Source organism: Anneissia japonica, unplaced genomic scaffold (assembly GCF_011630105.1).
Source record: "Anneissia japonica isolate Jap-2015-1 unplaced genomic scaffold, ASM1163010v1 scaffold287752_len1182401_cov188, whole genome shotgun sequence".
Lineage (NCBI taxonomy): Eukaryota > Metazoa > Echinodermata > Crinoidea > Comatulida > Comatulidae > Anneissia > Anneissia japonica.
This window is the reverse complement of record NW_022687544.1, coordinates 833,934-859,372: the sequence shown is the minus strand read 5'-3', so window position 1 is coordinate 859,372 and position 25,439 is coordinate 833,934. Positions and strand designations below refer to the sequence as shown.

The 25,439-nt window shown below is 33.5% G+C and overlaps 1 protein-coding gene across 3 annotated transcripts in view; it reads left to right on the top strand.

Moving 5' to 3' along the window:
* LOC117119814 (integral membrane protein GPR155-like) overlaps positions 1-25,232 on the top strand; it is a 28,211-nt gene extending 2,979 nt beyond the window's left edge. Inside the window, exons 1-14 of one of the 3 annotated variants that reach the window (XM_033264748.1) lie at positions 5,671-5,903; positions 10,414-10,833; positions 11,520-11,910; positions 12,713-12,881; positions 13,681-13,836; positions 14,026-14,109; positions 14,845-15,053; positions 15,280-15,370; positions 15,649-15,820; positions 16,287-16,594; positions 17,212-17,372; positions 18,317-18,367; positions 20,964-21,104; positions 21,760-25,232. In XM_033264748.1, coding sequence (XP_033120639.1) covers positions 5,729-5,903; positions 10,414-10,833; positions 11,520-11,910; positions 12,713-12,881; positions 13,681-13,836; positions 14,026-14,109; positions 14,845-15,053; positions 15,280-15,370; positions 15,649-15,820; positions 16,287-16,594; positions 17,212-17,372; positions 18,317-18,367; positions 20,964-21,104; positions 21,760-22,024 — 2,793 coding nt within the window. In that variant the 5' untranslated portion in view covers positions 5,671-5,728 and the 3' untranslated portion in view covers positions 22,025-25,232. Of the gene's footprint in view, positions 1-5,670; positions 5,904-10,413; positions 10,834-11,519; positions 11,911-12,712; positions 12,882-13,680; positions 13,837-14,025; positions 14,110-14,844; positions 15,054-15,279; positions 15,371-15,648; positions 15,821-16,286; positions 16,595-17,211; positions 17,373-18,316; positions 18,368-20,963; positions 21,105-21,759 lie in introns of those variants that run through there. The other 2 variants (XM_033264766.1, XM_033264757.1) reach the window with 2 other exon arrangements.
* The last annotated feature ends 207 nt before the right edge of the window (positions 25,233-25,439 follow it).

Here is a 25,439-nt window from a genome sequence, read left to right as displayed (position 1 = left end):
TAGGTAAGGCCTACTGTATAGGGGTCCAGGAAGGAGGCCTAGGCCCTATGCCTACCTCTAGGTTACTAGGCCCCGTTCCGCAACTCTTTTTTTTTATCCCGCTACACAAATTAAAATACTGAACACACAGCTGCAACCCATTTATTTAGGGCCCTAGTTAGGCCCTACAGTAGTCCGGGCATCTAGCTAGGCCTAGGCTAGCTAGAAACATAAAAATTAGAAATGTCTCACTTTATTTTTAAAAAGAAAGACATAACTAAATGAAGCATTGAAGCATTTTAAAACAAAAATATGTAAATCGGACCAGTATTAGCGGAGATATTACAATATTAATTACGTTTTTTGCTGGTGTTAATTTTATTATACAAGAAACATGTCCCTTACAGTATAATTTTGTGTTTAAAAAGAAGCTTTTTAACTCTGATTATTCATCTAAAACAATACTAACGATTATAATTTGGTATATAATTATTTTAGATTTCATAATTAATTATTATCAACTGATAGATTCTACGTAAAATATATTGCATTGAAATTTCCTAAATCTCGGCCTAATTATAGGGCTCAGACACCACTGTAGCCAAAAATTTTAGCCGTGGTAAAATTCACGAGGGCGCCCTCAACCTGTACGAGTGAAGCCTAGCTCCAGTACAATAGAATACATGATAATTTGGACCATATATTTTAATTAGGTGCTACAAATATATTATTTTTAACTTGCCTAACTTTATATATTAATACCTGAATAAAACAAACATGTTAACTAAAAAACTAGCAAAGGTTTCCTTTTATTCTTAAAAAACAACAAAATATTTGTTGTAAACAAAAAACTTCTACAGAATCGAATCACACGCTTGAAAAACCCAATGATGTTATTTTCAAGGGGCTTTGTTAACACCAAAAAGTTATTTTGACCATCTTTAGATTCAGAGCAACTGCCTTGGGAATTAAAATTAAATGACAAGTGATACTGTACACCAAAAATGATAATCATCAAATTTAATACATAGAGTGCAATGGTTGAATTTTTTATTTCATAAATTTAACTTTGGAGCGGCAATAATACAATCCTCCGATGCATGAAGAAGAAAAATGCTCATTGCCATATGATCTAGACCCTATTCGGAATTACCATAATTAGCTATCGTCTAATTGCTGTAGGCCTACTGTAAACCGAATTGCTAGCATCAATTACTTGGCAACCATACCTGCCTTCTTGGCTTGCTTGCATCATGCAGGGTACTACTTAGACTTGCCACAAATCGCTAATTTATTGATTTTCCTAGTATTAATGAGAGCACCATCAGCGTCGGTTTATGTTGAGAAACTTTTTATGTTGAATTTGGATGCAAATTTAAAAGTATACTGTCTAACACCAAGCAAATAAGTAATATGGAACTTTTGCAAAGTAAAGAGGAGCCTCTTTTTAAAATGAATGCTGTAAAATTTTGGGAATTAATGCTATAAAACAATAAATAGGGCCACTGTAACATCATTCTGTGTCATGGAGTGTATTCACCGACATTAAATCACCTAAACTACTGTATAAAGCAAGCATGCTTTTAATTTTTTTTTTTCTTTGAAATTCATGTACAGTGTATGTGCCAATTCTATCTTGAAAAGAAGCCTATGGGTTTCTTTTCGAGATGAGAAAAATAAATCCAAGGCTTCAAGCTCTTATTGTAAGGAAACTGCAAAACAGTAGTGTAAATATCCCATAAATTTTATACGATTGAAAGGTGCTTCACTTTCGATAAATCAAAAAGAATGAGAATGAGGAAGTTGCATGGTTGAGGGACCGCTTGTGCTTGGCGCCAGGAGTTGACTGTTCTATTATTTTTCGAGGGGTGTTTCTCGTTGTGAGAAAGAATAGGCAATTTGTCAGTTTATCCAGGTAAGTATCCACTCATAGAATACCAACATCACCATTGATTTGTGTATTTTCTAGGCTACATTTACAAACTAAAGACGTGTACAGTACTTCAATTCAAAATGGGCTTCTTCTCAGGATTAAGCCCATTGGGCTTCTATTTGAGGTTTTACGGTACAGTAATTACGTTCTCTAGTCACCCATCATTTACATATACAATGTTCTCCAGGGCTTCTATTTGAGGTTTTACGGTACAGTAATTACGTTCTCTAGTCACCCATCATTTACATATACAATGTTCTCCAGAGTATTGGAGATCATACAAGCCAGAAGTATTCCAAGTCGGCATTTCATAAGCTTTCCCAGCTAAAAATATTACGTTATTGTATAATGGTTTCCAAATGGTCCACTTTCCACTGAAATAAACCTCCCACAAAGTAAGTCACGCTACGGGCCTGTTGATTGCTGGAAATTAACGCAGGTTAAACGTTTGCCCTTTCTTCATAAATCAAATAACTATTAAAATTGTTGAAGTTGTACTTCCTCTCACTTTGTAACTGACAGTAATGTTCAGTAGAAAGAGTAAACAGTGTCAAGCTATGGTGTTGGGCTCAACCCTCAACTGTGAATTTTTATGGCACTTTTTAGCTACAGTTATATTATAGGAATGGGACGGGGTAGGATGCTGTGGCATATGTAATGTGCACCATCTGGCTGCATTGACTAGGTATACTTTCTATGAAACATGACCACCGTGGGTAATCATACACAGCAAGCACTTTGAGATGCGAATTTTGAGTATCTGACTACAGAATTTCTTTTGTATTCTCTAAACAATTTTCCAAGGTAAGTTATTACAAATTGTGAAGCCTTGTAATTTACTTTTAAAAGTTGCATGATGCCTTGTCAGTCAGTGAACTAAGTGAACAATCCTCAGATTGAAAGGTGGGTGTCAGCCCCAAAGGCATTGCAATGAGATGCTGCCCTCTTATAGTTTCAACAGATCGTTTCTATTGAACAGTTTACAATAATTATTTATCAATAAATTAAACTATCTATCAATTAAATGTACCACATAGTGAAATACAGTATCTGTATCTGTATTAGTTACTCCAGTAAAACGGAAAGATCCGCATCCCACTAGAGTTGAGCGCTCAAGACTAGATGAATTATGTTGAGGGTACATTTTATATGCAGTTTGTAGCTGCAATCTTGAATTGGTTTAGTTCAGGAAGGCTGATGAATGAGGGTGGTATGCTGTTCCAGATGTACAGTAGATTGTAAAGACGAAAAAACTTGCGTAGTACATTTTAGTCTTAGCATGAAGTCTGTGATAAGAGAATTGGTGGAATCGTTGGTGTCTTCTAGATTGGAGGACGAGATTTTCTGTTGCATCAATATCTACTAGGCCATGAACAATTTTGTGTAGCATGTTTAGGCGTATTGATGACCTCCGATCTTCAAGAAGTGGCCAACTGAGATCAAAAAGCAAGCATTGACGTGGCAGTACATTTGAATTTTTTATTTTTTCACCATATTTTAAATTGATGGTAAACCTTCCAACTTATCCAGAACTACTGTATTCATGGATTTATATGATGTCAGTGTGTCGGTACAAAGGTGTCCAACATGGGTTTGGAAATTCCTTAATTTCTATATCTTTATATAGCCTACAAACTTCAACGAAACTTAAAAGATTTTTTTGGTGCAAAATATGTATCTGACTTGTTGATACTGTAACATATGTGGTGTTGATACATGCACAGTTTATAAGGGTTCCCTATTTTCTTTCCTACTGATTTTAACTAAAGTCACAGTTTACTTTATACTTAGGTTTACTTAGGTGATGTACTGGATGCAGGACTAAAGACCTCTATATCCAGATCCAAACTGTACATTTACTATTATACCAAATATTTTATGATGAAATAGAATATTTAATATATAGTTTATGACACAGTCCCTTTAATGAGAGATTCTGGAAATAATATATTTCTAATAATTAACATATTCAGTAGATGAGTCTGCATGCGTTTAATTGTTGTTTTGACGGATTTGCCTACTTTAAGACACACAGCTCCCTCGGGGGTTTATGTATGACATCATAATCGACATTCAAGATCAATGAAAATGACAATTTGCTATTTTGAGAACTCTTAGGAATAAATTGTATGCAGGACAAGAATCCGGCACATTTAGAGATGTTGTTTTCCATCAAGACACAGTTGCATGATCTTTCAATATCTGTATGGTAGCTTGAATTGATCTCACAATAAAATCAACTAATAACTGACATTTCGGAATACACGACTCCATTGTTGAGATTTACTGCGGTATATATAATTAGATATTTTTCTTCGGAATACAAGCATATTTCAAGAATTTAGAAATTAGTCATGATTACATTTTCAAAAAAGACAGTGTTGTCTTGGAATAAACTCTATTGCAGTGGTGCATTATATGTTTCATTGAAGATACCGAAGCATCATTATCATGACTGGTACCATATGATTACTGTATGTATTGGATTATTTGCATTCAGCAACAACATCGATTGGGATTTGTGAAATAATATTTGTTCAATTTTTCTGGATCAGCGTGGATAATTCAAAAATTTGCCTGGTTTTTTTTTCTTTCTTTGAATCATTGGTTGCTATTGTACTCCAATTAAAATCCTTGAATAGTCAAGGTTGAAATAATGTAATATTTTAAAATCTCGTTCTCTATTATACTTATTTGTCAAAATACCTGTTATGTAACTGGCTTACTGCTCCGACGTCACAAATGGGAAATAATTATTGTGTTAACATTAAAAGCTTTAGACTGTATAAGATGTATTGATTTCAGCTGACGTGAATGAGATCTTGTACAACAGTATTTATTTCATCAACTACACTGTATCGCATTGAAAAAAAATTAAGAGGATGAGATCTTGTACAACAGTATGTATTTTATTTACTACGCTCTACCGCATTGAAAAGAAAATTAAGAGGAATATCTCCAGTTATGTTAACAACAGCCTTCTAAATATGGACTCCAAGGATTTCTTATTGTTGATGAGTGTAAATTTGTTAAGTGGAATATTCTAAGCCAACATATCACATCTTATCTTTTTCTTTGAAGCGATCAGGAAAAGATTCATTCTGTTACGTCACTTTATCTTGTCAGTGCATTTCTAAGGTTTCGTCCTGTTGGTTTACAATTACTGTATACGGCTTCATTGATGATGCTATATTTTTGGAAAAATATATTTTCCTGACATATTAAAGTGAATCTATTGACTGAAGTACAGAATAAATTCAGCTTCTTACTGTATTATTTATTGAAATACAGGAGCTATTTTTAACACCTACTGATGAGAAAATGTAGTTGGCTAAATATTGTAATTCTTCTTAAAGGTGCTTGTAATACATACCATGTTTTGTATTATATGACTAAACAGCTTTCAAAATTAATTTAAATGTTGGTGATGTTGAAACAAATGGGTGTATAATGTGAATTGAAAGATTAGATATGCATATTGTAGCCAAGATCAGACTGTTTGACTCAACAGTAAAGTTGGACTTCGTTCCTTGTTTGTTCAAAAACTTAACCCAACAGCTGGAGGATCAATGAATCGTTCACATATTATGGAGAAAAAATAGAATTAATTTCTTTTGTGGTTTACTGTATTATACAGATATAGGCATATTGATTATTCAGTGTGATATTTCTGATATGTTAATTGTTATTAAGAGTATTGACTCTACCTTTGATTATAACACTACTGAGGTGATATTTAAATAATCACATTAAAATTCTGACAATTTTTGCCTTTTGTTAACATTCATATTGCGCCGAACTCATCAGTCAGATTTCATGCCATTTATTTTTGTATTGAATTTTGATGGAGCAAATTTGTTGGTGTCTTCTATACAAGTAATACTGAAGATGAAGGTATTACTAAGCACTGAGGCAAGGAAGCTAGTATATTTTGCTGAGTGGTCATTGATTTTATTTTCTATATTTATGATGGTTTCGTTTTTAGGTGGTGGTAAGTACTGTACATAGTATGATTCCCTCTTGGCATATTTAAGTACTTGTTGTTAGCACTCAACACCTTGTGCTCCATTCTTTTGCTGATTTTTTCCTATCACTATTTCACAAGGATGATCCTTACAACAAAGGTGGGTAGGTGAACCCTAGGGGTAGGACAGCTGTCTGAGCTCTACGGGGATACAGGACTTGCCTAGGAACCTTAGTGAGTTCAAGTGGCATGGCACATGTTGAGTGTGAGGGCAAAAACAGAATCTCTTTCCTTTAGGCTGTTCCTATCTTGGCACTGCTACTGCATTTGTGTCCAGTGATGCTCAAACAAATTTAATAATAATGTTTTGAGGGAAGTGTATTTTCCGGCAAGACAATTTATCTCTGTTTGTCTCTCTACCCAGTGTATATATATATATATATATATGTATATATATATATATATGTATATATATATGTATATATATATATGTATATGTATATATATATATATGTATAGCTATGTGTTAGCTCTAAAAGTAATGTGATATTACAGTATGTACCAGTGTATATTTCTTTGTGCAAAGCATATTGCCAGTAAAGGACACTAAGGGATGAACTTTTTTTTTTGGTATGGTGGGTGGGAATGAGTGGACTTTCACTCCATGCTTTTTCTTAGATACACTGCTGCTACCAATTTCCAGCTCCACTCATCAGAAATTTTATCTAGTATCTCAATCAATAAATATTAACCTCTGTTTGTGTGTATAGCAGCACTACCATCAACCATCCCACTTTCTTCTATAGCTTCCCTTTCACTTCCAATTTAATAACACATTAAGTGGTACTCTAGAAAGCACTCAGGAAAAGCCACAGCAGTGCATTGTCGATTAGCAGTCGCAAAGTCATTGACAGACAGTAACATTTAACAATAAGCATCAATAGAGCTATCTGCCAGTCAGCAGAATATATAAATATTAACTAATCAACAATCTATATTGTGTTTACAAATGTTTACTCAGAGTCATTATTATTAATACTGGTAATCTCATATATAGCACATCATTTTAAGGCCTCTATGTGCCTCACATTAATAGGCAATACTGATGGACCTGTTGAGAAGAGCACATATAGAGTTTGGCGCAGCGATTGTGGCTCGGACTCTCAACCTCGTGGTCAGGGGTTCGAACTCTTATTGTGCAAGTCGTGTTTTTCGGCAAAACAGTTTATTTGTGTGTCACTACCCAGGAGTATAAATGGATATTGGCATATGCTTAGAGGGTAAACAGACTCGATCTGAGAAGGGGTGGTAGTCTCCTCAAAGTATTTCAGTCTCATCCCAAATAATTAGGGGGCGGGGGGCACTCTGGACCTATATAGGTTTGACTACTTTACCCTTTACCATATTTACAAACATTTAACATTATTTTTTCTAACAATAATGTTGTAGTAGATTACAAACCACTGGTTATATTTTTTTTAATTAAGTATCTGTAACCCAGGTTTCGTCTCTGAATAATATATTTATTCTTAACAAATAAATATGACGGAAATGATAACACATTAAACAAATAATTAATAATTAAGATGAAGTTTATTTAATTCAATTAACTACAAATTAAATTGATAAATCAAACATAACAATATAGGTAAAACATAATTAAGGCGCCAATGGTTTACTACAGTAGGCCTACTTGGTTTTATTTGGGTTTTCGCTCTGATGCATCGAGGACTCGCTTCCAACGATGAGTCTGTTTATCGTAGGTCGTAGTAGACAATACGTGCGGCTGTTACCGTATCTATGATCACCCACTTCTGGACTGATCAGAGATAGCCTTTCCCTCATAAGTTCTTTACCATTGGTCTGCGCCAATTATGGCAAATATCCAGGCTAAAATAGAGAGGTAACAAAATACTATACTGTATGCCTAAACAGTTAAATGTAGAGTATCTCTCTCTACAGTACTATCATTATCTGTGATAGCAATAATTAAAACAGCGGGATATAACATAGGTCTACTGGCAATATTGTAGCCTTAGGAGCAAACTTAACCAAAAAGATAAAAGTAAAACTATAATACAATCATTGTTGTCTTGAGTAATGACAGGTACAATATGGTTATCTTTAACTAATAGGATTATCCCATGCCCATTGGAATTTGAAAGGCATGAGCCACAATGCATAGAACGTTTCCTATGTTTGTAATACAAAAGTAAATTAAACTACATTCAAACATTAACGGGCTATGGTAAATCATAACTGTAATGATTTTAAGGTACAGTTACTACTTCTCAAACCAATAAAACAAACTATATACAGTATATTGTTCAAACGTAATAACTAATTATATCGGACACTATATAAAATAGTGCAGATCAATAGGTAAACTTATATTCATAAACACTATTAACATCTAGTGCAATTCTGTGTTAACACATTTAAATGTAACAAAGCAAGTTAATATTCAAAACTCACCTAAAATAGAGAGCCAATATCCAATAATAAACTCTGCCAAATGTTCAAATGAATTGATAAACTCTGCCAAACGTTTAAGTGAATTTTCACTTATGAAAATAACAGTGTACTGTATAATATAATTGTACACAGTTTAGCGTATTTGTTCAGTTGAGGTACAGCAACAGTACATAACTTGTAAGCAACAGTACTTTGTAAAAAAATATAAAGTTGTATAGATCGGCAGTTTGAAACGACCAGCGCTTCCAATTGTAAAAGGCAGAAAAAGAGACAGAACTTCACATGACCTACACTGACCACTATTGGTCAGTAATTGTTACCAGGCCTCACCTAAAATAGAGAGCCAATATCCAATAATAAACTCTGCCAAATGTTCAAATGAATTGATAAACTCTGCCAAACGTTTAAGTGAATTTTCACTTATGAAAATAACAGTGTACCTGTCTCTTATACACATCTAGATGTGTATAAGAGACAGGATGCATCGAGGACTCGCTTCCAACGATGAGTCTGTTTATCGTAGGTCGTAGTAGACAATACGTGCGGCTGTTACCGTATCTATGAGCACCCACTTCTGGACTGATCAGAGATAGCTTTTCCCTCATAAGTTCTTTACCATTGGTCTGCGCCAATTATGGCAAATATCCAGGCTAAAATAGAGAGGTAACAAAATACTATACTGTATGCCTAAACAGTTAAATGTAGAGTATCTCTCTCTACAGTACTATCATTATCTGTGATAGCAATAATTAAAACAGCGGGATATAACATAGGTCTACTGGCAATATTGTAGCCTTAGGAGCAAACTTAACCAAAAAGATAAAAGTAAAACTATAATACAATCATTGTTGTCTTGAGTAATGACAGGTACAATATGGTTATCTTTAACTAATAGGATTATCCCATGCCCATTGGAATTTAAAAGGCATAAGCCACAATGCATGAAACGTTTCCTATGTTTGTAATACAAAAGTAAATTAAACTACATTCAAACATTAACGGGCTATGGTAAATCATAACTGTAATGATTTTAATGTACAGTTACTACTTCTCAAACCAATAAAACAAACTATATACAGTATATTGTTCAAACGTAATAACTAATTATATCGGACACTATATAAAATAGTGCAGATCAATAGGTAAACTTATATTCATAAACACTATTAACATCTAGCGCAATTCTGCGTTAACACATTTAAATGTAACAAAGCAAGTTAATATTTAAAACTCACCTAAAATAGAGAGCCAATATCCAATAATAAACTCTGCCAAATGTTCAAATGAATTGATAAACTCTGCCAAACGTTTAAGTGAATTTTCACTTATGAAAATAACAGTGTATTTGTATAATATAATTGTACACAGTTTAGCGTATTTGTTCAGTTGCGGTACAGCAACAGTACATAACTTGTAAGCAACAGTACTTTGTAAAAAAATATAAATATAAAATATGGTTCCTAACAAAACTAGAGTCAGTATAACACAGCCTTAAAATGGCTGGGTTACATCTCCAATCAGTAAAATATTGTTTCGAACGATATTGTAAGTTGTAGGCTAAGACCCCATTCAGACTAGCTTCACATTGCGAACGGTTGTAGCAACACCCAATCGCAAAGTAAAATCGCGTCTGAAAGTTCACCAATTGATAAGTAATCAATTTCACAATTATTACCCGTTGCAATTGGGTGCTACAATCTTTATTACTCCCGATTACCACGGAATCCGATCGCAACGGATTCCACAGGCACTGATTGGCTGAAGTCAAACAAAACAGGACGACCTATATCGTTGCTAGTGATGTAAAGTATCAAAGTAAAAAGGTGTCTGAATGCTGGGAACTGTTGCGAACAATTTGGATTACAACTGTTTACCACCGATTACATCACAACCGATCGCAATGCAAAGTCTAGTCTGAATAGGGTATAAGTTATTGACTTACAATCACTACTGTATTCTATTTTGCTATTAATTTATATTTTCATGTTATTGAATAAGATTTGCAACATGATTTTTTTTAAATACTGTAATAGAATAAATTATTATCAAATTTATTTTTCAGAAGTATACTTAAAAAGAACCAACATGCTGAACAGTAGTAACAACGATAACGACAATGATGGCGTTGTCGGACACACATTCCAGAACCTGTACCCAGCCATTTTTCAGAGCTTCTCCATTATACTCTTCGGTTATGTGTCCGGACGTGTAAAACTTTTAAACGCTACACAGTCAAAAGGTCTTGGAAATTACATCACATACTTTGCATTACCAGCCCTCCTCCTCAAGTCAATGGTGGAACTGAACTTTGGAAAGGTTAACTGGCTGTTCTGGACAGCAATATTAATCTCGAAAGTGATAGTGTTTTTGATAGTGTTTATATTTACGTTGATTCTTGGACGCAAATGTGATATCGGGTCAGCAGGGATCCATTCAATTGCGTGTACCCAAAGTAATGATTTTGCTCTTGGTTATCCTATTAGTAAGTATACCATTTATTATTTATATTAAGGTGGACAATTTTTTTTTTTAATTTGTGGCATTATTAATATCTTTATTGTTTTTTATGTTGTTGTTGTGTTCGCCACCGCCGATGCTGCTGCTCTTCTTGCTAATGCTGTTCTTGTTGTTGTTGTTGTCACTGTTTCTTTTATCACATTCCGTAGTACAGTACTCTCTACCCCAGACCTGGAGTAGGCTAATAATTGAACCACCTGACTAAAATTATGAATAAGTAACATAAATAAATACTTAAGTACTGTGGAGGTTGGCTGGCGCAGCGGGAACGGTTTGGTTTCCCAACCGACCGTGAAGTCGGGGTTTCAGTCCCTCGCTGTGCATTTCGCTTGTGTTCTTGAGTGAGGCATTTTATCTGCATTGCTTCTCTCCACCCAGGGGTGTAAAAGTGTACCTGGTGGGGTTGCCTTCTCCTGCGCTGATTACCAGTAGCAACACTTAAAGCATGTGGACCCAATGACCAGAGAAAAGAGTTATGCTTGATAACCTCAAAGAAGAGGCGCATTATAAATGCCAATACCAGTACCAGTTATAGTCCAAGTTTATTTTAAAATGTGTACAGTATATATAAGAAAAATGATAATGATGGTTACTTTTATATGATAATTTTTCAGAAGATTTTATGGTAATTATTGTTGGTTTATTTCACAGTTGTCACCTTGTATAAAGACACGCATCCAGAGTTCATTCCATACCTGTACCTCTTTGCCCCAATCTCATTAGTCCTCCTCAATCCCATTGCGTTCATCTGTCTTGAGATCCAGAAGAACCGCCACGCGTCAATGTCATGGGGTGCCATGCTGTTCAAAGTCTTCAAAGGAATCATTCTCAATCCAGTTGTGCTCATGGTCCTAATTGGACTGATAGGAAACTACGTCTTTAGTCAAACTGTACCCACCTTGATTAAGTCTATTCTAGAGACACTGAGTGCATCGTTTTCGGCAACAGCGTTGTTTTATCTCGGCCTAAACATGGTTGGCAAGATTAAGCAGGATACTGGCTTTTTCTTTGTTACACCAGTATTACTAATTGCTGCTAAATTGTAAGTTTATTTTTCTATTTCTCTGTTTACCTTATTTTAGCGTTATGAGAGCTATATGCCAATGCTTGATGATAAAGATAATAATGCTTGGGGGTTTAGGGATCTTCCACATTAGTCTATTTTGTGGATAAACCGACTAATTACCTATTCTTTTTCAAAATTGTGAACACCCCTTGAAAACAAAATTAACAGTCGGCCCTGGCGCCAAGCACTAACAACCCTACAACAATGCTTTTTCCCTTTTTTTTCTTTTTCGATACATCAAATGGAATGCTACACCTCGATTTTCGTGTGTTTTTGGATTGTTTATATCAGATATATCTACTTGGATTCATAGTGAGATAAATCAGAGTGTTCTTGCTGTAGGGGCCCTAAACCTAGGTAGACTATGAGTGGATACTTTCTAGGTAAGTATCCACTCATAGACTACCAACATCACTACTGATTTGTGTATTTTCATCATTTTAGCAAGAGTATATACTTTTGCATGGGAGGAGTTTAGAGTGATTTTTTTTAAAAGATAAATGATGATCTCAAATGACAAAATACCATTATTTTGTCCTCTTTCAGGAGAAAGAGGGGGTAACCGAAGAGAGTTTGTATTTTGCTCTCGTAAAAATGTTGAAAATAATGGATAACCCCTTAAAACCAGGGACACAAAGATCTTCAAGGTTCAGCGCACACAGTGCTTAATTCCGCCTTCAACCAAACTGCACCTTAAGTTCCATAATAAACTGAACTTGTCTTTATTTACAACTATATTTCATTCATTCCTAATTCATAAAATCTTATTTTCCCGTAGGGTTTTATTACCTCTAGTTGCCAGACAAGTAGTCTATGCCATGAAACCAGGCGGAGCCGATTCAAATCTGACTACTGATTTCAGCACATATGGTTTCTTGTATGGTACAATTCCAGCCGCTCCCACCGCATTTATCTTTGCCTCTTATTATGGGATAGCAACAGCTGTTGTAAGTACTGTCTATGTATCTGATCATTGCATTTCACACCATTACATGTTATTTATGGTCTCATTATTTTATTTTAATGATTAGTACAAACATCAACTAAACTTCTTTAATTTATCGTATTGTTGACTTATATGCACTCAGACAGCACGTGTAATATCATTATTAGTATTACACTACATACAAATTTGGATTGGCATAGAGAATGTCCATTCTCTCTGAGCCAGCTAACAATGCGAGTGTGGTGCAGTATAAGGCAATAAAGAAATTTAATGAGAACTGTAATATTAATATTAAAATGAACATGAATACAGTTATTTACTCAATGGACTCTTCTGCAAGAGGATTGTATTCAAATATATGAGGTTTGCCATCCCAAAACCAGCATCGGTGACCAAAAATAAAAAAAAACTGCCTTCTTAATATATTCTTATTCTCCACATTATTAGCTTTAAAATGATGGATCATTTACTGGAATTGACTTTCTACAGGTATTGCCAAAGTTATGAGTAAAAGTATTATGACTTCTCTGTACAAATATACTGAAACATTATTGATGCTAATTACTTATATTAACATTTAGCGTAAGTATGCTGGTTTTGGGATGGCATGCCTAATATAAAGTATAATGTGTACTTATTTTGGGTTGTTTCTCCTACTTTATAATTATATGAAGAGGCCACCCTCATAAAAGATGATTTTAGATATAGTAAGGTTCTGTTTACCCCTTGTTTTTTTCTAAATCTAAAACTGACTATAATATTAATTGTTTTAATTCAAACTGTACTTTTATGGCTAACAGATTGCAACAGCGATGGTGTTAGGAACTTTCATCTCTGCTCCATTGATGTTTATAACAGCTTCTATGGTAACACTGCCTGTAGATTATCCAGACAAGTATAATATGTTTCTGTCAGATGTCTCATACGATATCAGTTGGATCGGTTTTGGTTCCTGTGTAAGTTAACCTTAATTCTCATAATACATTTGAAAAAGAATCTCAAGAATATCTCAAAATAGAAACATGGAATGTTATGATATATTATTAAGATAAAATATTATTATAAAATACTGTTTTTTTCTCTATATACGTTTAAAGTTCTAACAGAATATTAAATTTCTCTCTTTCTTTTTTTCCCACATCTAGTGCTGGATTCTTCTAATTTTTTTGCTTGGAAGAAGATACTTGCGTCTACCTCATAAGTTTACAACCAATCTAGTTGTTGCACAGGTATGTGTCTGTATTGATAATAACATTCCATTTAAAAAAAAATGTTTTGATATCTTACCTATGAATAAGGGAATTAACTGAATAAAGATATCATTTTGTAATACATGTCTACATTGTTTTTTGCTATTATTATAAGCTATATTTTTGTACTATATTTAATGAGAATGGCCTTTGCATCATACTAAACTGGAGAGCTGACATTAAGGGTTGCTCAACATATATACAAGAAATTCAAAGATTAAAAGTCAAAGCAGAAAATATACATTTGAGCGTCTCTCAACATTTCAAAATGGCATTTATATTCAAATTCAAATAAACATTTATTTCTTCCTTTCAAATCAAACATAAAAAACAATAGGATCAAGATGATAACATTGTAAGAAAAGCCCAAAAGACATAAGGAACATGTTTGTCTAATTGTTAATGCAACAACACTTTATCACATAAAAACTGATATAGTGAACAAAGCCTACTAAAGCTGGACACTCGCGCACTCAACGTTCGTCAGTCGATACGATTCTATAAAGAATGCAATGTGACGAAGTGCGCGCAACGGATCCTTTTTAATGACAATCCTTTAAGGCTGCCGATGTCGCATTGTCTAGCGCTCACAGGGATCAAATTTGGATCCGTTGTGTGATGGTTTTACGACTGCCGTTACCAGCGAGTCCCCACCTTAACACATTATTTTCCACAAACTTCCACCACAACAATGGTTTTATTCTACCTTCATAGATGCTGATGTGCATTGGATACATTCTCTTGGTATCGTGGAAAAACTGCACATACTGGCAACACCTTGTCCAACACACCATCTTCCTCGTGGGTGTGTTCAGTGCCCGTTGTTGGGCAGCTATGATATCTGTCGCCCTCTGCCTGCTGCGATGCCGTAGTACCTGCTTTGTTCTACAGCACAAGTTCTGGTTTTACTTTTATGGCTGGGGGTAAGTTGAAATGTAATTTCATGCTTCTCTGTCCTGTGAAAATTCCAATTTTAAACCCTTTGCCCTTAAAGGAATCTTACATCTATTTACTCTGTCGCCCTCTGCGTACTGTTTCTGAACTTGACTTTTTCTACTGACCTTTATTTACTTTTATCAAATTTACAAACATAAATAGAACAAGTCTGTTTCTAAGTTAGTGTTATGATATTTTCTATTTTTTTTTAAGTGTCCCAATGGTTGTGGTTGGTGTTTTAGTTGCTGCTAGTAACTTAAATGATGACCTGATATCACCTGTATTTGGTTACGGCAGATCACAGGTAAATTAGAAAGAGATGATGCAATGAACATCATCAATAACAACAATTATTTTAGAATAATATGTAGTATACACCCTTAACTGCGAGCCAGGATTTTGTAGTTGTATAGTAGTTAAAATAAAATAATGTATCCTGTTTTGATAAGTAGACTCATTGTGATACTTGCCCGACCCCCCCCCACCTTCAATATTGTCTAGTGACCAGTAGATATTTTAGCATGTATGGTAATATACATATTTTTAATGAAAATATTATCACATATACTTTTTCCCTTATAGCTGATCACATCCACATTGATGTTAGTGCTCAATATTCTATTGACTATCATTCCATTGGTGATTCTGCAACGTAGAGATCGTTTCCATCATTCTACTTATGAACAATTACAAGGAGAGTCACATGACAGAAATCCAGAATCTGATACTCTCCTCAATACTACAGAAGATGAAGGTACGGTATGCACATCGAGAAATGCTTGAAGCCTACCATGACCTCTTTTCTAAATCTTTTTTTAAAAATTAAATACATTATGATTGTTTGTGTTCTCCCAATGTACCAGTAAAAATTTGTCCATATAAAGCCAGCCAAGTTCACAGCTTTCAGGATTGGTTCAGTAAGTCATATTCTAGGCCTAGACTGTAAGTTTTTTTTTTTATTGAAAGTAGACCAGCCTAGGCTACCTAGGCCCAATCAAGGTTTTTTTTTTTTTTGCAAACACACAATTTTTACTGGTCGTCTGGTTTTTTTACTAGTAAAATTGACTGCTGAACCAGCATCGGTAGAAAGCTGATTGTTATAGTGTTTTAAATTTTATTTTCGTATAAAGATAATTTCTAAATGCTGAGCAAGTCTTCATCTCATCTTAAATTAAAACTAAATTTTTTACTTGATTTTATTATTATTTTATTTTTACTAGATGATATTTCAGATGATAGTGATGTAGAGAAACCTATCAACTCTGGTTCCTACCAGGCTACACCCAAGAAAGGAGTTCTCGACATCGAGGATATTGCCAGAGATGGCATCCAGAACTTGAGCGTCCAGATGTGTTCAGCATCTTACCAATGCTCCCCTCAACGGAAGGATCACTGCCGCAGCATGTTGCTGCATCGCAGACGACAAGAGAGGCGTCTCAGTATGTTTTCTAGCATGTCAGAGTCTGCTAAACACCAGATAGGTAGACACTTGGTGCTGCTTCTCTTGCTGATCCTCTCCATGGTGGTGGTGAGTAAAGCTTTGTCCAAACTATTTAAATTTCTTTTACAAAAAACTGTTGTATGCCCATATTTAGTCATGATGTCATTATGACCATATTTAGGCATGTCACATGTTTTTGTCAAATATAATTTGATAGTCTGAACAGGTCTTAAGATCTTTGATCTTTGACTGTCATTTACATGAAGAGTTAAAGCTGCACTAAATTGGTTGAGAAATATTTCCTCTCATTTCCTTCTTTTTTAAAATGTTCTGTCTTCTTTTTTAAAATGTTCCGTCTGGTGACATTACAATTTGTTTCTATTCAAGGCAGGATAATTTGTTATAGTGTACATGTTCATCCAGTTATTTCTGGGTCTTCGTATTCGTTCCTACGTTGTTCCTACTTTTCGTTTTATCTCTTCCATTGTTTTTTTAACCAGTAGTCTAATTATATGTCTGTACCATTTTAATTTCCTGCCTTTAATTCTTGTGCTCCATTTTTCTTGCTTCATTATGGCTGTATAACCTTGCATTACTCATCTTATGTGTTAATTTCTTTGTGCTGATAAAGTGTCCCCTTAATAGGGGTTTCCCAAAGTAGAGGTTCTACTGTATTTACTTTTATTATTTTAATATTCTTGTAGGGTTTGTTTTTATGTACATGGAAGATATTTAACAACACTGAATCTGGGATCTATATAGAGCTGGAATTCCTTGATAGTGTCTTTAACTACGGTCAGGGATTTTTTGTGCTAGCAGTGTTTGGATTTGATACGCAGTATGTTTTAGTACCTTTCATCAAAACGTAAGTTTGTATCATTTTTATTCAAAGAAAAATAATTTATCAATAAGTTCTCTGAGACATTGTGTAGTAATCCCAAAATAATATGATGAATGAATTTTGAAAAGTTTAGAAGTATGAGGTTTTTTATGACAAAACTGAAATTTAGGTGAATGTCTGATATACCACACATAGAATCTAGGCATCTTGATTGGTTAAGAAGCAGGCAATAACTTCAACCATCACACTATGACGTAGGTTAGTGTGATAGTAATTTTTTGCCCTGTCGTGATGTGTAATCTCTCGGCCCCCCCACCTATATCATGGTTGCTATGCAATTTATGACACGCACGCTAAAAAAGACGCGGCCTTTATGAAGCTGAGAGTGATTAACCCTTGATCGTCTAGGCTTAGGAAGCAAGCCTACTCTTTTCTTTTTTTAGGCCTCGTAGATTCTATGTATGAGGTATTATAAAGCAAATATTGACTGCTCTAGTTTCGGGTAACAGTAAAATCTAAAGCCCCTCAGTGATGTAGAGACCGTAGCCTAAACAAATATTGACTGCTCTAGTTTCAGATGGGCTACGCAGGGGCGGATCTATGTTTACATTTAAGGAGGGGTCAAAATGTTTCAGGGGTCCCCCGATCCGCAAACGCTACGGTCTCCACGTCATCTCGGAGCAATAAATTTCAACATTCCCCTCATGAGCAGTCAATATTTGTATACTATTGACTATCATTCCTTGCTACTTCTTGAACATGATGCCTTAGACTAAATATACTCTAAAGAATTATATTTCATTGTAATGCTTTTTCTTTTAGAATAGATCTACCATCTTATATATATATATATTTTATCTGAACTCAAAGAATGGAAAGTATGTGTGGGGTGGGAGGTGGGAGGGGTGTGCACTATGGTGAGATGATGACCCTACATACTTCCTAACTCTAATTGTTTTCCTCTAAAGGATTAGACTTCGTGGTATATTACTGAAACGTTCTGGTGGCTGCTTTAACGGGTTTGTAACTTATGTGTGTCTACATGCTTGTGATTTTTGTTACTGCTGTTACTGAATCCCAAAACCTTGTATGAGCCTGATATCAATCCCTGTTTGTAATTTCAAAGTTTATTGCAGTTGTATCACATTGGCTTTGGAAAGGTTATTGTTATGGCTAAGGGAAGGCTAATTATTAGGCCTATATATTGTTATATTTTATTAAGATATTCACCAAGTAATCAATGGAATTTGGAAATGAACTATATTTAACCTTAATTGGGTGGTGGAGCACTGTATTACCATACTGCATAATACTAATATTGTACTAAAGTTTATTTGGAGCCCACTACAGAATAGCACAACTACACTTTTTTGGCCAATTTTGGGTTTATTTTGTTCATATTTTAACCATTTTTTCAAAGATTGTTATTATTTTACAGCAGTATATTACTGTACTGTGTTATAGTGGGTATTACATAGTATTACACTGCTACAGTATGTGACTAGTGATTTGTTGGTTTACATTATATAATACAAACATCATTTGAAATTTTACCTCAGCTTCAATTTGTTCTTATTTTTAAGCCATTTTAGCCTTAGTGTTCTTATACATTCATTCTTATAAAAAAAATGTAACGGGGGTACTAGATAAATACCCTCATAATAAATTGTGATATGGCACCAAATCAAAAAATGTGTAGCACCTCCCTGTGTTAATATGAAAACTACCTTCCCATCTGTTTTTAATTGCTTTAGTTCAACACTATTTAGAAATAGTGGTGTATTTGCTTTTTTATATTATATTTTTTTACCATCATTAAATTTATAAGTTTATTTGTGTGGCAGTGTAACAATTATTATATAGTATATAGATCTATGTACTGTAGTAAATATAAAGCTTACCTTTACTCCAGTATTGTTGACATTTTTAATTCACTTCCTATGTTTATTGTCTGTAAAATGAGTTTTTGTGATTCAGCTGTTGATGGGAAAAAGCACTTGTTTATTTTGTTTTGTAGTCCCAGGGGGTGAGGTCCTATAATTTGTAATGGTTTGTTTTTATTACTTTGGGTTTTATGGGTTGTTTGTAGCACTTGACCCTCCCTTCCTTCACGACAAGCTAATCTGGTTAAGTGGTTACAAGAACACACATTGCCTAGCACCTCAGTGAAAATGGTATTAATGGTCATCCTTTGTGCTTTTGGAATTGTATCACCTATTTTTACCATTTTGCTGTCACTACCTAGAGATGTGATCCTCTCCATCACAAAATTTTGTGTTGCAATTGACTTTGTTTTTTCCACATTCTTTTTCCATTGGTATATTGTTTTAAAAGCCTCATTTATAAACTTTAAAATCTGCACTTGCAGGTGCAAGGTTAACTTATTTTATATCGTATCTTTGAATTGTATTTTAGTATGTCAATGTTTTTATTGAGAACCTTGGAAAACAAATTTCATTTACTTTGTATATGACAATAAATTGAACTTGAACTTTAACTTGCAAGTATAATTTCAACAATATTTAAATTGTAATATATAAATCTTGTAATATAAATTAAATATAGCCAATATCATAGTTTTGGTGTCTGCAATCTAAAAAATAAACTCATTCTGTGGTGGAATGTTGCACCTGTAATTACATATAATATGCCTCTAATTTCAATCGCTGTTAAATTAGCATTGTTTTGTGCACTGTATTGCAGGTTCTCACATACTGTATTGTGCTCTATTGTATTTTTGTCTGGTTTATTGGTAACTAATTTTTATATAATATTATTGACACATTTCAGTTTTGAGTGGTTTTTAAAAATAATGAAATAATCTTTATTTATTGGCCTCTGTAGTGTATAGCTTAATAACTGGATTTTCATTAACATACATATTTATGTATAATAGTAGAATAGCTATAATGCATTACAAAAACAATAATTTTAATATTTTATGTATACAAAACTTTTACGGTTGTGCATCACAATCCCAACGCCCAATAATCAGCATATTACTTTATTCTGGAAATTCATTGAATATTCAATTGAAAAACAATCAACAGACGACCACTTTCTTTCTCACATAAAATACAAAAACAAAAGCAAAATAGAATAATTACAAAGCAAAAGTAGTAATAAGTCACAGATTTTTGCATTAAATAAAAATTCTTCAACAGAGATATATTGCTGTATAATAATATTTTATAAAGAATTTCATTTGGCTTCAATAATATATGTCTTCTTATATGTAGCTGGTACGTTTTGTTTACTATTTATTTAGCTGATCTTTGAAGAAATAAATACCTGCATACATATTAATTTCTGTAAAAAAACACTTTTTATCTGTCATAAATTCCTACTTAAAATATTTCTGATGGTTAAAGAAGTGACCAGGGATCCTCCATTGACACAGTTCTGTGACATAGTTCACAGTTCCAATAAATATTTATTTGGTATAACTCAATTAATCTTATACATAATCCCAAACTTTAAAATACAAATACAAAGCATTCACACATTAGTGTGTGTGCATACTATTAATCATTTTAATTTATTTACCGTCCTTATATATGTAATATATTTTTACATTCATCTTTTAATATGGATTTTAAATTTGTTTTCTTACAGTTTCCGTAAATATTTCTATGGCGTCAAACAAGTACATCTAGAGGACCCGTCGGATTTAAGCCCGGAGGTCCTCCACACTTGTGATCAGTTCCTTGTACATCATGTCGCAAAATGTAAAAATGAAATTGTTCAAGATTTAAGGTCAGTTGAATTCAAATATAATTCACTTTAATTTTTAGTAAAAACATAATTTTCAATAAATCAAGTGACAAAATCCACTGAAAGCAATTTTTGGTGATGCAGTGATGTTATAAATATTCAACTCAGCTTTTTCAGGTCTGTTATATATTTTGTAGTTATTATTAATTGTATTTGTTTGCATGGGATTTAAAATTCATTAATTGAATGGTGAACTAATATCTTGAAATTTGTAGTAAGCAATTCAAATAAATGTTGGGTTTTTGTGTGCCGTAAAAACTTGAATAGAAGCCCCATGGGCTTAATCTCGAGAAGCCCATCTCGAAAAGAAGCCCCCTCCCCCGACTTCAGTTTGATCTCAAAAAGAAGCCCATCTCAAAAAGAAGCCCAAGATAATATGTGCTTCTTTAAAGATAGTATTTACATTCACACTAATGCTATCTTTGATGATTACTAGCATGTCAGTATCAATAGTAATTTAATTTTGAACTCCATAGTTGAAAAATGTCATATAGGAGCAATTCTAAAATTTGACAGCATTCATTTTGAAAAGGACCCCCCCCCTCCTCCTTTTTAGTTTGCAAAAGTAATCTAAAAAAGAAGCCCATCTCAAGAAGAAATTGTAAATTTTCCTTTTGTGTTCTATGAAATTTTGCAGGTATCATTTCAAGACTTATTCAAACGTGTTTAAAGGATCTAAACTCGTTGATTGGTTACTAGATATTGGGCTCGCTGAAGAGCGTGCTGATGGAGTGGATTATGGAAAACGACTCCTACAGGGCCGAGTTATACAGCACATATTACAAGAACACAATTTTGAAGATTGCAATTATTTATACGAGTTTATACCATCATCATCTTCAAGTTCAAATTCTGAGACTCCCGAATCTGATAATACTAGTACTCAAAATGAAAGTGATTGAGATATTTTTGTCTAGAAGTTGTTATTCCTTCCATTGTTATTAAATAGTGTTTTTTCCCTGGTCATTGGATTGCAGAGTTTGTTAAACATAGTTTGTAGAGTGTTCCTGTGCCATGCATGTTTTTTTTTAATTTTTTTAATTAAACTTTATTTACCGAGGGTAACCCAAAACAGCGGTTAGCTGACAATCATGGGGCCCTTACATAAAAAAAAAGCAAAATACATAACAACAGCAAGGCAAAGTTAACAAGTTAATATAAAAATATATATAGACATAAATGGGAAAAAAAGAAGCATGTATGTACAAAGATTTAAAAGCATTAAAAAAGCATTTAAAAGGCATTAAAAAAGGTATTTTAAAAAATGGTATTAAAAAATGGTGACTTTCAGGGACAGTTCCGTATAGATTTTTCTTTGGTTGTAAGATATTTCTTTAACATTTTTTTAAATAAGTTTAAAGAAGATGCATTTTGAATTTCATATGGTAGAGAATTTTAAAATTTTGGAGCTTTGTAGATAAAACTGTCTCTGAAGGTCTCAGTTTTGGGGAATGGAGTTATAAAACACCCCCGGGTAGCATTGTGGGTACGTCTGGTGGGAAGTCTGGCAAGATGTTGAGCTAAATAGTCCGGGGCGAGACCATTGGCAGATCTAAAAGCCAGACAGTCCAGTTGAAAATGTATACGATCTTTCACTGTATGTAGGTTGAGGGTGTTGTAAATGTTGATTCGTGGGGTGAGTGGATGAGCGTTAAGAATGATGCGAAAAGCTTTGTTTTGCATGACTTGTATTCGGTCAATATATAAAAGTGGTTCTAATTAAAGAAGGTGCTTATATAGTATGTTTACTTACCATAGTCCATGATCATCCAAAATCTTTCAACACCTTGTCATTGGTGACAAGAGGTAAGCATGTAAATAAACGCCGTGACCAAGGTTACTTGCCTTGACTCAGCTCATGACCTTTTCTATTGCCAAACCTCCATAAAAATGGGTATTAAAAAAAATATGATAATAATTTATCGCTGTGTTTAGTATATCAAAGTCAAAGTAAATTTTATTAATCCTTTAAAAAAGGAAACTGCAAACTCATATTTGTAACATTAAAACATTGATATATTATAATACAAGTAAATCTCCAAAATCATTTTTTTAAATGAAAATTTAAAAATTCCCAAAAACTAGAATTAAAAGCAGAAGTTGCCAAGGCCTGATACCTTGATTTTTTTTTTTTACAAAATATTTATTTTTGTGCTGTGTTGTAGAATTTAATAAAATATTATTGAAAATAGTATATACAAGTACTTTTTATAATACTAAATATTGGTATAGTTTTTACTTAAAATTTGACAATATTCTTGTGTTATTACTGAGTCTGTTAAGCCTCGTCAGGGTCATCATCGACATTGTATGGTTGTAATGTTTATTAGCCATTCCGGCTCCCTATTACAATTGTTAGTGTCAAATTGTTTGTTATTAATGATGTGTTTATCAAAATGTAAAGTGTGTACATTTAAAAATGGTTTTCTTGTTATATAAGTTAGTGCACATTGGTAAATAAAAGCCTAATGTAGATATTAGGGAATATAATAATGAATGATTAATGTATAAAATAGATAAATATACTACTGTTTTGTATATAGTGTACCAGTACCTACATGACATGGGTATTTATCTTTGATTAAGCTTAGCTATACATGCTACATTTAGTGCCATAACTGTGTGTGAGTAACAATGGCTTTATGTCTGTTTTATATGAATTTATATAAGATATTTTATATTATTTTGTATTGTTTTTTTAATTTTTTTTTAATTTTATAATATTCACCAAGAATTTAAAATTTATACTTTCAATATTTGTTTTTTTTTTTTATATCTATACCTATATGGCAGAATAAGTTATAAGTTTAAATTTACATATTTCTAAACATTTTAACCATGGGATCTACAGCCATAATATATGTGCAATTTGAGTGGCACACTAGCCTATGATTGAGGTGGTGGAACGAGTCATCTCGGATAAGGACTATAAACTGTAGGCCCAGTGTAGACAATTGGCTGTATGTGCACTTTAAAGAACCTATTACATTTTTCGAGACAAGTAGGGAGTTACCTTAGTGTACTGGTCCATACAACCCCTGTCACCCTACAGTAGTTCACCCAAAGGTCCTTTACAGGATGTAAGAGAGAGTGAAACAAACTTCAGAGATAGTATAAAAATAATCAGAATATGAAACGAAGTCTGAAAAGAAGTTTTACAGCCTTTAATAGATTTAAGAAATATAAGAAAAATATAAATAAATATAGAAATAAATAATAATAGAAATATAAGAAAATATAAAAAAAAGTGTTAAGTTCGAATTGAAGAATAATATTTGCTGTGAGTGCAGTTTAATGATGTACAAATTATGCGAGCTTATGTGCTGAAAATGCTTAAATCCTGAGCTTTCTCCCTCTGTGATTGGTTGCTTTGCATATGCTTGCTGTCAATTAGAATGTATTGTGTCTATCACGTTTTGTCCTCCTGATCACTGCCAGTAACAGTGAGTGTCTTATAATGGAGAATATAATTTTCCATGTATTGAAAATATTTTTATTCTATTATTTCATTTTGGATTTCTGCTTTAAAGTTCATGAAATTTAATTTGCAATAAAATGAAAAAGGTACATGTATGAAAATACAGTGGCATATCTAAAGGGAATAGGGGCGTACCATTCCCCCACACCCACAGGTGCTATAGGTGCCGACCGCTATTGAAGTGGTAAAAAATCATTTTGCATGTCACTTAATCACCTTATTGTATCAGGTGCTTGACTCCACCACCTTCCAATTTCATAGGGTTTGTGGAAATATGCCTAGATATACCACTGATACATAAACTGTAAAAGAAACAGACAAAACATTATGTCAGAATTGTTCGTAATGGTGCTAGAAAAATCAAAGACAGCAACTATCTGATTCTGAGACTAAATTAGTCTATTGCTATCTATTATTGATTTATTTTTGCACGAGCTTTCGCTGCCAGTCGACGCCAGTATCATCTGAGTTAGTGTAACTTAAGCCAGAAAAGTTAATTGTGTTTTTCCGAGTTGATAAATAGTGTAAGTACGTTAATAACATACCTTACCTTTCAGTGAAATGTAGAGTTCACGTCCTTTTTGTATTGTGTTTTGCTTGGCCGAGCATTAAACAGATTAATTTTGTATAAATTGTGTATCCGTGTGTCTTTATTTTGATTGGATTCCAGTTTTTCATTACTTACAATAGAAAAACATTGTTAAGACCTGTACGACCTATATGACGACGACTATGATGATGATTATGGTGGATATAATGAACGTCTAGCAATACCAATAGTAATAATATAAATCAACATACTATGTGAATTACGTCACACAATGCTGTATGCTGTGTTG